Source organism: Rousettus aegyptiacus, unplaced genomic scaffold (genome assembly GCF_014176215.1).
Source record: "Rousettus aegyptiacus isolate mRouAeg1 unplaced genomic scaffold, mRouAeg1.p scaffold_m13_p_9, whole genome shotgun sequence".
Classification (NCBI taxonomy): domain Eukaryota; kingdom Metazoa; phylum Chordata; class Mammalia; order Chiroptera; family Pteropodidae; genus Rousettus; species Rousettus aegyptiacus.
Genome location: NW_023416312.1, coordinates 4,392,854 through 4,409,898, shown reverse-complemented (window position 1 = coordinate 4,409,898; position 17,045 = coordinate 4,392,854). Strand labels below are relative to the sequence as shown.

Genomic DNA, 17,045 nt, shown 5'->3' with positions numbered 1-17,045 from the left:
CAATAAACAGAACAAAGTTAACCTTTATTCTACAATGGAACATGTATTTTCTGTTTTTCTTGGTGCCCGAAATATATCATCTACTTATTCTCAAGTATGTATGTTTTAGTTTATCCTTCCTCTATGGGAAAATGCCTAAATTTTTATTTTATATTGTCAGCAGAAAAGAGCTAATTTTTTTTTAAAAAAAGAAAAGAAAATAGCTAATTATCTAAAAAAGTTAAAGAAAATATCTTATTTATATAAATGATGTAGTAGATAACACTATTCTAAATATGAGTTTTAGTTATTATAAAGTGACCAAAGAATAATCTGTAAATGTATTTTTTGTTTATTGCAAGCAAAAAAAGAGAGCAAGAAAAAAAGGTCTACTCTCCAAATGCCACATTAGGACTCTTTCCATTAGGTTTTTTTGTTTTTTGGGGGCTCTAGTAGGACAATAATAGTAGGATTCATTCAGTGGTCAATGCAGAAATTCTAAGGAAAGAACATTTCATCCCTTATTACTAATTTTAGTATTAGTCATCAGATTTTGTATATTACGTGTATTAATACAGTAAGGCTAAAGAAAGGAAGAACATCACAAAGCAAATATATTTACAGTATTGTATGTATTTATTGAAAAAAAATCCACGTATAAGTAGTCCTGCATAGTTTAAACCCATGTTATTCTAGGGTCAACTGTATATCCTTTGTATCTCAAAGATGTGAGGGTAAGTCGGAAGTTCTGTACCTTGGTTCTCACTCCAATTTGGAAGATTCACTGCAGTAGAATTTTGCACTAATAGTTTGCAAGAGGCCTAGGAGGGAAGCTTGTGTGCCCGGAATGATACATACCTTGTGCATTCACCCTTTTAAAGATAACTGTGGTTTGAAACAGATCAACTGTATTAAGTTAACAAACTTTTTTCCCATGTTTGCATTTTTTTAAGAATCGTATTCACTTCCTGGGGCACACTTGCTTCCCTTATCCAGAGAAGGCATGCGCCCTAGAAGCAAATGCCTTTACCCACCCTCCACCCACTTTAGAGCAGAGATATCCCCCTAAACTTATACATTCAACTCCAACCCTATCTATTTTTCTTACTGAATTTATTGTTTATTTTTAATTGTGGTAAAATACACATAACCTAAAATTTATCATTGTAACCTTTTTCAGTGTACAGTTCAATGGTATTAAGTACATTTATCCAACCCTATCTTGCAGACCAGATGACTAGCATGTTAATGAATGACGTACTACTAGTTAATGCAATATTAAGTCTGTACACAGTCTTACAGGCAATTAGAAACATTTCAAGACATTTACAAGTAAGGACAACAGTAGCGCGGATTCCTCGGAATATGTAGAATTATCTAGATTTTAGCCTGCCTGACAGGTTTCTCCTATTACCGTAGCAAAAAGTCTTCTAAGCCACAGTATAAATTGGGAGATTTATGTTGATCACCTGCTTTGCACAGAACCTCAACTAGAGAAATAAAGTTCAGACAGTTTTAAAGGGAAGCCAAGATAGTTCTGTAATTGTGGAAAATGTTATCATATTCTATGGAACAATGTGCAAATAAGGCAAAATCATACTATACACTATAGCTTTATATTACTGATCATTTGAAAAGTACTTCTGTAAATATATCATAAAAGAATTCTAAGCTCTATGTACTTCAAGCATTTTCTTTAAAATGTTCTACAGTGCATATGTTTTCTATATGATCAAGACTTTAAGTAAAATATCTGATCTTCAGAAATACAAAAGGATTTCCAGATAGAAGTAAATCTGTATTTTCTTAGAACTACACATTTTTTTCTGCATCATAAAGCGATAGTAAGTAAGTAGCATATCATGTACTAGTAAGATAACTAAAGGTTGGGGCAAATGTGCTCATTGAGAAGGCTTTATAAAAGAAAACTCATTTATGATTTGAAATAAAATATACCTAAAACCATGGCCGATGTTCAGCCAGGAAGTACCAGTCTGGACCCCACAGCTATTTCCGAAAGGTCTTCTGAAAAGGACAATATTTCATTATCCCTACTTATAACTCAATAGAACCACTAACTGATAAACATAAAAACACAGCTCAAAAATGTCAGACATAAGATGTTATAATAACCAACAGGTTGCTATAAAAGAAATGTATATCTCTTGCTGCCACTTCAGTGATAAACATCATTCTCAATAAAGACTGAAGAGGCACCTGCCACACTAAGAAATGCACACCTATAATTAGTATTAAATGCAGGCGTTTAGAATAGTCTTAGTTAAAAATTTTTTCAGAGCTAATATGTATTAAAGCAAGATAGCACCTAGATATGGGTGTCTTAGGAGGTCACTTGGCTGGTCGACGGCTTGGGTTTCGCTTGTATATTCAGCACATAATCATGACGGAAGGATGAGCGGACAGTGCGATTCATTAGGGGCTGAAGAGGGCGGAAGTTGTCCACCATTCTTTTCTCTTTCTCCCCCTTGGAAGTGAAAAGCAGGGTCCGAAATTGCTCAAGCTAGAAATGGAAACAGGAAGCATAAAAAATTTCAATAGAAAAACAGCTTCACTTCATGAATAAATTACTTTAACTTGTATAACTCAGAAACATTCGTCTAAAATTACATGCACGAGAGTAGATGTCGTTGTGTGGGGAAAACGACAGGAGGTGGTGAAACTAGCCAGGCACTTGGGATCCAAGGACTGGGGGTCAAAGGCCCTGTCCCCCATATGGAAGCCATTTGCCAAGAACAAGTTACTTCATCTTTGATTGCAGGCACTTCATCTTGAAATAGGCAAAACAGCAGCCTACAGGATGATAAAGGAATGGCCTGGTGCATGGAATAACAGTGCCAAAAATATTTTGTTTTTCCAAAATTTAACTGAATCGTTAACAAGAACAATGTATTCTTGATTGCTTATTACACCTGGGCATCGTGGGCAAGGTGATGCATGTGACGTCTTAATAGGCAGTGGGATACCCTGCCGACACTGTTCAACAGAACTTTCCACGATGATGACGATACCCTCTGCATGGTTCACTAGAGTAGCCACAAGCCACATATGGCTACTAATCAATCTCCTGAAACGTGGCCACTGTGACTAAGGAGTGAATTTTAAATTTATTTTTGATTTAAATGGCCATGTGTGGCTGGCTAGTCAGTGGCTAATGTATTGGACAGGGCAGCTCAATACAAAAAAAGCAACCCACATTAACGTGGCAATGGCATCCATTAATCAGTAGCCCTTGGCTTTCTGTGCAAGTTGGAAAACCGTTAACCTTTCTCCTCACTCGGTCAGGTCAGGTGCATTATAGCTCAGAGAGGACAGCCCGAGGCACAGTAGGCAAGCCCATGAAGGCTGGTTTGGATCAAAGACTTTAGGCCAAGAAAAGCTGTGGAGGCAGGACTGTGACCAGAGGCAGGCACCAAAAATTATCATACTTATAAATTACACATATACCTTCATTAATTAAGAACATGTCCAAGTAACTAAGGTTTAGTTTTATTCAACAAATTGCAAAGATTAGAAATAGCCTAAAAATCAATAAATTACATTGGATCTATAAACTGGACTAGTATATAGCCATTAAAAATGATATTAAAGATAATGTTTATTATCTATAAAACATTCCACACATCACTGAGTGAAAAGAGCAGCAAAATGGTATACACAGAAGGATTATATTTTGTTTTAAAAGTTATGTCTATTTATACAAGTAAAAGACCAGAAGGATTTACCCAAACAGTGATTCGCACTAAGTGGTTAGATTATAGGTGACTAGTATTATAGATGACAGCTCTACCTTTTTTTCTCACAGAAATTTCCATGCTGAAATTTTATTTCTAAAGTCTTCCATATGTATCACTGACCTTCTTGTTTATTTAATTTTTTTTTCAGTGTTATGTCAACTTTTAAATAGGAAGGACAGAAGCAGATTAAGTGTATAGGCCGCTAAGTCAGGCATTAGGCAGTCAAAATCTGCATTTTGTCATTTTATTGTGGATTTCATCACACGCAATTAAAAAATATATATACAGCCTAATTTACCAGTTGCTTTCTTTACGACTTCTGGTTTTGATAGAAAAGCTTCCTTCATCCGAAGGTGAAGGGGAGCAGAGTTTGTGACCCCAAAATATGCCTTTGGCATAAGGATTATTTTGAGCTGATAACTTTTATGAAACTACAGAGATGGGAGCTCTGAAAACGGAGTAGAAGTTACCTTTTTCTAAGAAACAGTTACATTTATAAGAGAAATCTCCATTTTTAAGGGTGCCTCCCTCTCCATGCCAGGAAGAGAGTGACTCTAAATCTCTAGAATCAATATCATCAATGGAGAACTTAAATCTGCATAACAATCTTAGCCTTGTTTACTGTGTTCTCCTAGTAACTGCCCCTAACTGCTTCCTCACCCCCAACATCTTCCTTTGTCTTTAGCTGGAAATGGTATTTAAGGTGCTGGCTTGGGCCATTTGGGGTACTTAGTTTTCCTGAGGCTCTTCCACGTAAACAGGAGGGATCCATGTTATTAAACTCCTCCCCCCCCCTTAATCAATCAATCAATCAATCAATCAATCTCTCTCTCTCTCTCACCCTTCCCTCCTATTCCTCTCCCTCTCCCATTAGCAATTTTATTAAGTAAAGCCAGTAAAGTTCACTTAGGAGAAAATCCAAATGGGCAGCTCATTTGGAGTGCAAATCTGTCTTTTTTATTATTGGAAGTTCTCAGCCAAGAACCTAGAAGGGCAGAGGAAAAATTATTTTTCCTCCCACAGAGCTATACAAAGAAATTTTCCTATCCTTATCCCAGTACTTTTATGGTAATATTTTTAACATTTAATATTTCTGGAAGACACTCTTGTATAAGGTATGGTGATCCCACCTTTCCCCCCGCCCCCCCATAAATATCTGCTCAGTTGACCCTCCACAGTATTTACTGAAAAAAATCTCATCTTTTCCCCCCAACTCAGCTGACTGCTACCTTTATCATAAACTAAATTCTCATATATATTTGGACATATTTCTGAGATTACTATTTTCTTCCCTTGATTGATCTCTTTGTTTGCCAGTACCACACCAATTATTGGAGAATAAACAATTCATAGAGAATAACACTCAAGAACTGACATGAAAGGCATTTTATGATGCCTATTCAATTACATGGTTCGATTTTAAGAATTCAAGTCTTTTTTTGTGTCTCTCAGAAATGTTTTAAATTTTCTCGTTAACTTTTCTTGTTAAGCTTATACCAAGCTATTTTATATACTTTTGTTTATATTATAAGTAGTATCCATTCTTCCATTATATCTTTGTATCATATCTTTTAATTAATTGTAATTTCTAAGTCAAATGTATTGATTTCTAGAGGTTAATACTGTATTTCACTAATTAAAAAATTATCTTTCTAGTAGTTTTTTTTTATTGTTTCTCTAAGTTTTTTTCTTTTATGGTCTCATTGTATTGACTACTTCCAGAATATAATTTAATATGAAATTAATATGGTAATTATCCTTTCTATATTAAGTATACTATTTACTTTAGAACTGAGATTAATCTCTTTTTTCAAGTTAGAGAAGTCTCCAGTCATTTCTATTTTATTGAAAATTTTAAAAAACTGAATGGTGAATTTTGCTAATGGCTTTTAAGAATCTATGGAAATGACTATATGATTTTTCTATTTAGATTCACTGATATGATAAATTATATTAATATCATTCTTAATAATAAACTACCCTTGCATTATTGAAATAAATACTACTTGGACAAAGTTATATATTTCTTCTAATGTAGTACAGGATTCTGCTTCTGATATGTTATTTTAGCCTTTTAAAAATATATTCTGCCAAGACATCAGTCTGTAATTTCCTTTCTTTTTTTCTTGTGGTCCAATCTTTGATAGGTATTGGTATCAGTTATCCTGGCTTCAAAAAATAAAAAAAAGATTTTAGAAGCTTCTGTTCATGTGAAGATGCTTGGTAACTAATAAGTCCCATACAGCAAGTATAAGCAAGTATTATTGTAGTTTAGTTATATTATGACTTAAACAGGATTTTGTGTATTGACATAGTAATCACCACTTAAATTTATTTTCTAAGGAAGAATTAAGTTCCAAGTTCAAAATAACTGACTTAAAATTTCTGGACAGACATTATTGGATTCTGTTTTCATCTTGAGATTCCAGAGCAAAATTACCTTAAGAATATTAAAGGGTTTTGAGCGCATCCATTTCCAGCCTTCATTCTTCCCTTTAAAAGGGTCTTGTTTATATAGAGATTCATATATATATATATATAAAAAACACACAATGTGTAAAAATAAAACATGTCGCTGTCAAGACTGAAAGTAAAACGGTGATGTTTTTCTGTTTTAACTCCTCTCTCTGGTTAATCTGAAGCATTTCCCAATTCACACCCAAATCAAGAAATGAGCACATTTTAATAAAAAAGTACAAGCACTGGAAGATGTTAGAAACTTACACAACTTGACGCCAGAGTTTGAGCCCAGCCCTGCTGGAATGGCGCAGACCAGCATTCCTTATGTGGGAACGGGGCACGAACGTACCTGATCATGATCGACCTCAACGGGCTGCTTCTTAATGATCCAGGTGACAGACTCGGAGAGAGGCGGCGTGGTCAGGGACCCTGAGTAGGTCCAGTAATCTGGGCAGGAGGGCATCAGGCAGGAAGGGTCAAATGACCCAAATTCCACAAGGGCGTCCTGGCCAAGAGAGGGGTCACCAGCTATCATTTCATGGGGAAAAGCACTCAGGAATCGCATGACAAGGTGGTGATTCCAGGAGTGTCTGGGGACCCGCAGCGGTCCAGAGGAGTGCCCTAGGACCCGAGTCACACCCGTGCTTTGTCCCTGCAGTTAAGGGTGTACTGCTCGGTGGGAATACAGCAGAACCCATTCTCTCCCTCCATTCTAGTGAGTTTCCAGCAGGTGGTCTCCTCTGAACTCTTTGGGAGGCATCAGGTGGGGCCTGGTGCTTGAGGAAAGAGGCTTCTCTTTTTTAATCCTCCTTTCTAAAACACAAGGTGAATTAGGAGCAGCCAGGATCCTGCCTAAAAGGGGAGAGAGAGCAGAGGGAAGAGAAAAGGAGAAGACAGAAAGGCAGGCAGAGGGAAAGAGTATGTGGACTTCCAGGGAGCAGCCCCTATGGGATTCTGCACACTGAATAATTAATCTTGAAGCTGGACAAAGGCATCTGACCTGAAGGCTATGGGATAACTGCTCTTTAAGGGCTGATGAGCCAAGTTTCTGTCCAACGTTCCTCTGCCCCCTGCCTGAGGGAGGGCAGCCAGAGTCAGAAGGCTTCTCTGAGTGTTTCCACAAGGATTTACAAGGAGCAGGTGTCGGGAGCAGAGGAGGGGGCAGTACTATGGCCCCGAGTCTCCAAGTGCCCAGTGCCATGGCAGCAAAACCAGAGCGACCAGTGCCCACCAATGGAACCCCTTCTGTCCCCTGAAGGTGGCCCAGGGCCAGGGGTTCTCTCAACACGCCAGCATCACAAATGGCCAACTGTCTTCTAGGCAACTTTCAAGGAGAACTTGAATTACACTGAAATTAATTACATTTTCCAGTTCAAAATGCCTTATTAGTATTTCCTCTGAGAGTGAAATATAAAATATATTTCAAGTGATTTAAAAAAAAAAACATTACCTTATGCTTGATCGATGGCAAAGTATCTACCAATTTCTGTAGCTCTTCATGATGTTTGCCTAGCTAAAGAAGAGGCAATGAGAAACTATTAAGAACAATCGACATCTCACTTGTGAAACTATAAGAATGTGAATTAAATTTAATCGCTTGATTATACAAAAACGAACCAACCACACTACTTAAACTTCACTTAAACTAGTAATTTAGAATGTTATAAATATCACTGAATTAAATTCAAGACAGAACGAATGAGCAGGCTGTTTGCTGACACCACTTAAATGTCAGTTCTTAAATTGAAACTTAAGTGAATTAAAATTAAAAACTGTTCCATAGTCAAAATAGCCACATTTTAAGCGCTCAGTTGCCGCATGTGGCTTATAACCACTCTACTGAACTGTGCGATTTTATACAATTTGAAATATATTCATAACAATCTTGTATATTTTAACCATTGTTTATTTTTACCCCAATATTCATAGAACTTAACACTGTAGCGTTGTACCTTTTCATCCTGGAAGACTGTATACACATCACTTAAAGCTGGCAAGACATTTTTACCTTTAAAAATACTCCTATCACAGCCAAACCATTTTCTTCCAGCGCTGCATCCTCGAAGGTTTGAAATTTCACTGCATTCCAATGCACCAAGTGCAACTGAAAACACCATGAAAAGATGCTTTGACACGTGACCACATAGGATCGCTCCAAAACAAACGGACAGCCTTATTTAACATATATTTTAACATGTTTCCTCACCCAAAATAAAGCCACTAGGAAAAGCATACAGCAATCTGCTGTAAAATGAAATAGAAACAAAGAACGAGCAGAAGCGTATACAGTAACAGCAATTATTACTACTTTGGAATAGAGTGATTTATTCTAGGAGAAAAATAGAATATATATATAGTAAAGTAAGTAACATTTCAGTGAGGAAGCACCATTTGTCCATTCCCATCTTGATTTGCATGAAACACTCATATCTCAAATCCACTTGCATCTAAAGAAGAGATGTTTATCTTGAGAGAAATAAATTCTCCCTATGGGAATTAGGCAGGAATTGAAGACACATTTCTTTAAGGGAGAACCACTTAAAATATCTTCCTTTTTAAGGTAACATTTAAAAGTAAATTAGGGGGAAAGTTGTAAGAAAAAATTCAATTTGCTTACGTGCTCCTTATATTTCCCTACAAATCATTCCTCATCCATCATTCATGAATGAATCATCACCAGCTTCCTAAATGAGACCCTCACGGTCATGGTTGCCTCGCCTCGCCTTGCCTGGCCTCCCTACCACCTCCCCCTCCCCCTTGGCCCCCTCCCCAAGATGACCCAGCCTCACGTCCTGTTGCTTTTATTTCAGAAACACTTGCCAACCTTGCTCTTTTTCTCTATTTCGATTGTCATGGTCTTCCTTTAGGTTCCCGTCATCTGTCACTTTAATTAACTGGACCTGGTGGTCCTGCATTGTTGCCTGGGTTTTTTGTTTGTTTTTTTTTTAACACCTACAACACCTGGTCTTCCTAGGTGGTCTCCTATCCAAGTACTAACCAGGCCCGACCCTGCTTAGCTTCTGAGATCAGACAGGATTGGGCACATTCAGGGTGGCCTGGCTGTAGACTGCCCAGGTTTTTACTGTAAGCTATGATTTGAGCCTAGCCTAGAATTCTGAAAAAAAACATCCTATTTAGGAATCCTAAGGTTCATTTCTGCTATATTATTTGAGACGAGGGCAGTTATCATTTTACATGTAATAACTGGAAATAACCTAATATGCCCTCAAGAGAACTATTTAGATTTCTAGGAATCACCTGATTCTTTCTGACAATTTCTTAAAACCAGAAACTCAGAACTCTCCCTACTCCTCCACAGTTGTCACTGTTCCCAAGCTTCTCAACATACCTCTGCTGGGTAACATTTGCTGTCCACAGTATGCTCAGAGCCCCAGGCATCCATGGCCCCCCAGTGAAAATGAAACTGCTTCAGTCGGTAGTTATGTTCTAGGGGTCCTCCTGTGATCACTGAAACGGCATATCCAACAATTTAGAGGACAGGTTTTCACGCCGTGGATGATTGGAGGGAAAAGGTTAAATCTGTGGGCGGACCTTCTATATGAACTGTCTTAGATGGAGCACACTCTATCATATACAAGTGTTTATAAACTTGATTTCCACACACTTAATACACGTGTAAGGGGAGAACCTGCACTTTGAATGACACTGAGACCTAACTACACTCCAAGCTACATGCAATTGTTAAAGGGCAATTTTTGACTTGTTTTTATATTCTATATTTACTGTGCTCAGGTATTTTTGTGGGTACAGTAAAATGCAAATTTCTCTCAACACATCATCTAATCCAATATCATTAAACTGAAATATGGGAACGAAAGATATTCTCTTTCTTGTTTATGCACTGATACTTTGCTCTGCAATTTCTGAAGATACTAGTGTTTTGTTTCCATTGAGATGGAGTAGAAAATTTACAAGTGAAAAATTATTACTCATCTCTTTTTGAACAGAGTAAACGATGTGAGTTATCCACACACTTCGCCACTGGCTTCACTATGATGGATAATACATACCTTTTGTTTAGACTCAAGTTTTCTAGAACTAATGAAATCAATACATTATAGTATGGGCAAAAGAGTCAGATACAAGTTTTTTAAGTGACTTTTCCTGAGGGTTTGGGTGGTGCTGGTTTTTTGGTGTTTTCATTTTATTTTTTTGCTTGAATTCCCTAAAGCATATTAGTTCCTCATTTCTTCCATCTAATCTGACCCTGTAATGTCTGTCTGTGGTTCAACAAATATAACATGAAAGCCATCCGCCTCATCTATCTTAATGACTTTTAGAGTTTAGTGCATCATTCGTGGAATTTTATGTACCAAGCGACAGTACAGTGATCCCAACGACCAAGAACACCGGATATGTCATGCAATGGTCTGCTTGTCTGCTTTTGAAAATAATTTACCTAACTTCCTCTTTAAAAGGAAGGAGTTTTTTAAGAGGTGAGTGAAGTCACCGATGACCACTTTTCTTCGGGGGACAGAGGAGGTGTAGAGAATAGCACACGATTCACTAAATTCATAGGATGGGACTGATATAAAAATAAAATGTCTCCAACAGCCACTTGAGTGAGTTTGAAAGAGGATTCTTTGCCAGAGAAGCCTTGAAATGAGACCCATCCGTAGTTGACACCTTGATCACAGCCCAGTGACAGACCCAGCTAAGCTGCACCCAGATTTCCCACCCCTCAGCGCAGGCCGCAGAACTCCCCACGAATCGGCTCCCGCCAACATCAGGATTTCCTTGTCTGCTGCTTCCTTCTTCACTTCACACACGGTAACACCTAATACAAGCACCACACTACCTCACACGCTCACCTCTGCATGGACGGCCCAGGTGTCACCTCCACCGGGAAGCCTTCTCCCACCAGACCCCGCGGGCACACTTTTCTCCCAGCGTCAGGCGATCCACATTAGCATCATCTCATCTATTTAAGGGTCTGTCTCTCCAGCACACCGTGAGCCTCTTAAAGGCAGGACCATCCCTTCTTCCTTTTTCTTTTCTGAGCACCTGGCACAGTGCCTGGCACTTAGGAGATCCTTAATGAAATGAGTCACTAAAGAAATAGACTGTGAAGTGTCTGTTGGCTTTGTTAGTCAGGTGGCGCAGATGTGTGAATGAGAGGGGCAGGTAATTAGCAAGAAACAGGGCAGAGAAGCGAGACAGAAGATAGTGAATTAGCGGAGCGGTCAGTCGTAAGAAATATCAAATAATTACATACTTATTTGAAGTTGTTGATATTTTGTTCTCTCTGTACTCTAACATGAGACAGGATTAAACTTGTAAACAATTGGATAATATAAAACACCTAGGATAGTGTCAGGCTTACGGGAAGCAGTCTCTGCAGTATTCTCTCCCTTCTTTTGCTTTTAACGTCAAGGTGAGGGAGCTAGCAGAGAAACAGATAGTGATGGGAAAGGTCACACACAGGTCCCATACGAATAAAAGTAAATGCAGGAATGGGCATGAAGCCTTTTGGGGAGATGGAAATGCCCTAAAATTGGATCGTACTGATAGTTGCGCCACTCCGTAAATTTACTAAAAAGCATTATGTTGTTTCTTCCAAAAAAAGTGGACGTAAGACCAAAAAAAGTGAAGAAGAATTTAAAGTGTTTGTGAAAGCATTCTTAGTAAGTTCATTGTTGATGCCCTCTGAAAGTTAAGGTAAGTGAAGCCAGATCGAGCAGGAAGCATTCTCAGGAGATCAATGGGACTCCTCTCCTTCTCTTTAATGCCCGGTAACATTGTTTAGGAGACAAATTTTAGAGGAGGTGATAATTTTCAGGGATCATCCATGGGACTCAGCTCAGGCACAGTTCAGCACCCTTCCCCACAATATTTTGCATCCGTCACATGCGCGTATTAAAATCAACAGCTGTGTCCTATTCAGGAGAGTCAAATAAAAAAAATACCCAGCAGAGACCAATGGTATGAGATGCTCACATATCTTCTCTTATTATCCTTTTAATTTCTGTAAGGCTGGTTATGATGTCCCCTCTATCATCCCTGATTTAAGTAGTTTGGGTCTCCTCTCACTTTTGTTCCTTGGTCTACCTAGCTAAAGGCCTGTCAATTTTGTGGATCTTTCCCAAAGAACCAACTTTTGACTTCATTAATTTCTGCTCTTGATCATGACCTTCTGTTTGCTTTGGGTTTAGTTTGTTCCTCTCTTTCTCCTTTAAGGTAAAAGGCTAGGTTATTGATTTGAGAAATGTCTTCTTCTCCAATATAGGTATTTTCATCTATAAATTCCCCTCTGAGCGCCACTTTTGCTATATCCCATAAGCTTTGGTATATTTTGATTTCGTCACATACATTCCCCAGATCCTTTCCTTTAGTTTACACTTTATCCTTGGTTCTTTGCAAAGCGCGCTATAGCCACACTTCCTACTTCTTTTATTTTGGGGGGAAATTTATAGACATTGATATGTATTAGATTCTTTTCTAGGATTAGAGTTGTTTCTTGCCTTTCTTCCTTTCTAGGGTGGCATTGCTTCCTTTTCCTTTTTCTTTATTTTTTATGTTCATTCTTTCTTCGTCTTTGAATGCTATCGATTATTTTGTAACAGCACGGAGAAATAGAAGTGAAGAATAAGCAGGAGATAGGAGGCAGTCACTGAAATGTAGAAAGAGAAAGAGAGTTAGGTACTCGTTAAAGATTAATGGTATCTTAAAGAAAGTAATCGTTAAATCGTAATGAAAAGGGGTTATCTATTTTGGTCCTTCCTGGCAAAACAAGTGGAGAATCAGCAACCTCTCTACAATTTTTCTTGCATATTTTATAAAAGGAGTGTGCCCGACTCTCCTACGGAAGGTTAAGATCAAAGAATGATTTAATTAGTTGTGTTTGGGGATATCTAAAGAGCTATTATAAGGAAAATGTTGGTTATCTGTTTTCCATATGAGATTGCCCATGCAAATGGATGGATAAAAATTCTTGTATCTATTGTTCAAAAAAGAAAACATGACTAAAAAATAAAATAAAAAGCTATTTGCCTTGAATGATCTTGGGATTAACTCACTCGATTAAGAAACCCATTAAACAACTTTCTAAGATTTCTAACTTGATGAAGCAATAATATATTGGCAATGGTCCCTAGACTGTCAAGATCATTAGAAGACTGACCACCCTTTAGGACCCTCGGAAGAGAAGAAAGAAGGCTGCCAAAGACCCAGCTGAGATTGAGACTAATTAATTGAGAGGGCTGCTGTGCATCCAGGGTGAACGTATGAGAGCTGGCGTTCTCCAGATTGGGTCTGCCCACTAGTCTAGTTCTGGCAGGAGTAACAGTAGAGCTCTATGGGAGACAAGCAGAGTTTGCTACATGCAAGACAGTCACGTGGAACACAGAACTTCAGCATGCCATTTTCAAGATTTCTGAAATCCTTATACAAAATGTAGTATTACAGGCTTCCAGTTGAGGTGGGGACACGCTCTAGGGTTTTGGAAAAATTAAGAAAGATACTGATAAATCTAGAGAAAAAGGAGTAATTTCTTCTTAGTTCGAGAAATGTAAATAAGATGTTCAGGGTTTTGGGGTCGTGTGATACCATGGAAGAGAAAGAAGAAAATGGGAGATAACATAAAGACATCTAAACCCTTAAGGTCAGACCCGAATACTTCCTGAATCACAGCAGAGATGCTTGTCAGAGAGAAGAGAACCAGAGAGAGATGAACGCCAGCAGAGGACCAGTCTGTTCGCAGTTGGGCCAGAGGGCCATGTCTAAGTATCTGGGTATCACTAGGGAGATGCAAAGAAAACCAAGACACAGTTGAGAACCCTAGAGCCAGGATAAACACAGGAGTGAACACTTCCACTTCTGCGTTAAGTTCATTCACGAACACTTTCACGAGCTCACTTCCTTATATTCATTAGAGGAAGTTCATTTTCTTTAGCTCAAGGTTTCTCAATCTCGGCTTTATTGATATTTAAGGCCGGATAATTGTTCATGAACCCTGTCCTGTCTATTGTCGGGTCTTTAGCAACATTCCCCACCTTGACTCACTAGACGTTGGTCAAGTGCTATCACCCTCCGGTTGTGACAACATAAAATACCTGCAGAAGTTGCCAAGTGTCCCCAGTCCCTGGGAAGGAAGAGGTGTCAAAATTGCCACTGGTTGATAACCCCTCCTTAAGCCTTAAGATACACTATTTCAAATAATAATGACTTCAGACTAATTAGGACTATTTGATACCATTAAATGTGGTTTGAAAAATGGAAAAACGAAAAGAAAACCTGCATAGAATTAATCACATTCTGTTTTCGATACACACTAAAAGCTTTGGGTAAGCTTTAAATCATTCAGATTAGTTCATGTCTAGGTAGGCTGAAAAAAAAAAAGGAAGATGCAAAAGCAATATAATGTTTTGATTTTAAAATGTTTTTAAAATTGTGTTACTTTTTAAATGAGGTATCATTGTTTAATTAACAAAATTAACAGAATACAAGTTTCCATTTTCTGACATGGAACCATTCTTAACTAGTTAAGACTGTAACCTCATGCAAACATGAATATTCTTTTTGCCCCATTTCGAAGGTATTAAAATCTGATCAATTAAATCTGATTAAACAGTATCACTACTTTATGTTAAAGTGTCTTGCAAACTTATTGAGCGGGGAAAATCACTTTATATTCATAAACACATACAAAAGAAATTTTGGACAAAGCTTTCATTGATTTCACACCTTATTTCTATATCAATTATGAATCTATACTTAGAAACAGGCATATTTATTAAGAAAAAGTACTCTATACTAGTAGGAGAAAATGTGCCTAAAAACTAGAAGGGATTTTTTTCATGCATTGAAAAAGTAAGTCCAATGAGTCCTGTTATTGCTAACGAAAGAGGTCCGCGCTGCCATAGAGGGCAGCGTGATGTAGCCTTTGCCAACACAACAGTGTACCCTTAACTCAGATGAGCCCACCAGTTTGGTTCTCACCTGATTTATCTGTAGAATCTTCAAATTCCACGAGGAAAGAATACCCGTTATTCCAGACGTGGAGGCAGGTGGTCGGGTCGTAAGAGATGATGAGCGGTTTTAAGTCAGGATCGAAGACACTGTCCCTCCACCGGATGTTGATGGGTGATTGGCGCTCGCCCCTCGGGACCATGTCCATGCTCTCCCAAAGTGGGTGCACTAGGAGAAAGCACATCAGGCCTGCCATCAGAATGTGTCCTATCCAGGATCACACACCAGGCTGTTCCATTTGGAGAAAGCCTCTGGACACTAATGATGACTAGAAGTCTCAGAACTTAGCCACTTAGGAGCTTCATGGCCTGATGAAAGCAGAGGACATGGACACACAGGTCAGAGAGCCCCTAGCAGAGGAGCAGCCTCTGCTGTCTTGTTAAACTAAAGCCTCTCAGTCAACTTTCTAATTTCGCCTAAACCAAGTGCGACCCAGTCCTGTGAGATTAGCATCATGAGAACATGGGTCTTCTCAAATGAATTTTCTTTATTGATAATTTCTTGGGCCCCACCTGCCAAAGTAGTTTTAAACACAGAGAGAAATTAATGCAATTTTCAATAACGGACTTATTTTCAACAAAGGAAATGGGGGAAGAGGAGGAAGAATTTTTGAAAAGTGAACATTCAACCAAGCATTAAGGTTTTAGTTGTGCGGCTAGTAGAAATAAAGGCTTGCATAGCATGCATCCTATAATTTAGCTTCCTATTTTGAAGATTTCTGGATTCCTTACACACAATGTAATATTATAGGCTTCCAGTTGAGATGGGGGCACACTCTAGGGTTTTGGAAAAATTAAGAAACATACTGATGAGTCTGGGAAGAAAAGGAATAATTTCTTCTAGTTCGAGATATATAAGTAAGATGTTCAGGGCTTGGGGACCCTGTTGATGGGAAGCAAGGTGGACTGCCCCCAAATCTCTTTGGCATAAAGATTATTTTAGCCTGATTATTTTTAAGAAATGGCCGACACCTGAGAGGCTCTGAAAATTGAGAAGTTACCTTTCCTTAAGACATTTACATATATAATGGAAATCTCCATTTGTGAAGGTGTCTCCCACCAGGAAGAGGATGACCAAGTCTCATAGATGGAGAAGGTGACTTTGATCTGCATAACAATCATCCCCTTGTTTACTGTGCTTTTCTTGATAACCTCCCCATAACTGACTCTCCTTCCCCAACATCTTTTGTCTTTAGCTGAAGATGGTGTTGAAGGTGGTGGTTTGGGCCATTCCAGGGAGTTGCTCAGTTTTTTGGGTCTCTACTATGTACCCAGGAGGTATCTGTGTTATTAAACTTCTGTTTATTTTTCCACTGTCATACCATGAAGAAGAGGAAAATGGAGGACGTAGAGACACTTAAGCCCTTAAGGAGAGACCCAAACACTTCTAGAATCACAGCAGAGATGTCAGAACAATGAGAACCAGAAGGAGATGAAACCCATTGGAGGCATTATATGATCCCGTATAAATACACATGCTGAGTTAGTTCACTTCTTATGTGAGCTTTGAGGACTAGACAGCAGTGTGCAAAGCCTGGGTAGAATATTAGCATTGCTAAAGATTTTAAGAAATGAGGGAGAAATAGGCAGATGTGATCATGTGATCACAGATGTCTGGGGTAAACCTGCCTATCAACTAGTTTTGTTTTCCTTATCAGTAAAATAAGCATTAAGCGCCTCCTCTGTGCCTGGTACCAAGTTCAGCCTGGGCCTGTAGAAAAAGTATAGGACTCAGGTCCTAAAGACCTGGAGTTGACACAGGCCCTTTGAGCAGATAAAGCAAATACACATTACATGAGGCGTGGTCGGGTGCTAAATGGGGTGAGAGTGAATGCAGTGTGAGTTCAGTAGAAGGAAAGGTAAG

General features: G+C 38.5%; 1 protein-coding gene and 1 pseudogene across 4 annotated transcripts in view; both read right to left on the bottom strand.

The window, feature by feature from the left end:
• Positions 1–421: 421 nt before the first annotated feature.
• The window catches only part of CA5B (carbonic anhydrase 5B), a 28,831-nt gene continuing 12,207 nt past the window's right edge, over positions 422–17,045 (bottom strand). For all 4 annotated transcript variants that reach the window (XM_016118809.2, XM_016118821.2, XM_016118817.2 and 1 more), the window contains 6 exons: positions 15,153–15,350; positions 9,544–9,662; positions 8,203–8,298; positions 7,645–7,707; positions 6,544–6,699; positions 422–2,500 (listed from right to left, as the gene is read on the bottom strand). In XM_016118809.2, the coding sequence (XP_015974295.1) occupies positions 2,321–2,500; positions 6,544–6,699; positions 7,645–7,707; positions 8,203–8,298; positions 9,544–9,662; positions 15,153–15,350 (812 nt within the window). In that variant the 3' untranslated portion in view covers positions 422–2,320. The remainder of the gene's footprint in view (positions 2,501–6,543; positions 6,700–7,644; positions 7,708–8,202; positions 8,299–9,543; positions 9,663–15,152; positions 15,351–17,045) is intronic.
• LOC118608417 lies at positions 9,144–9,262 on the bottom strand (annotated as a pseudogene).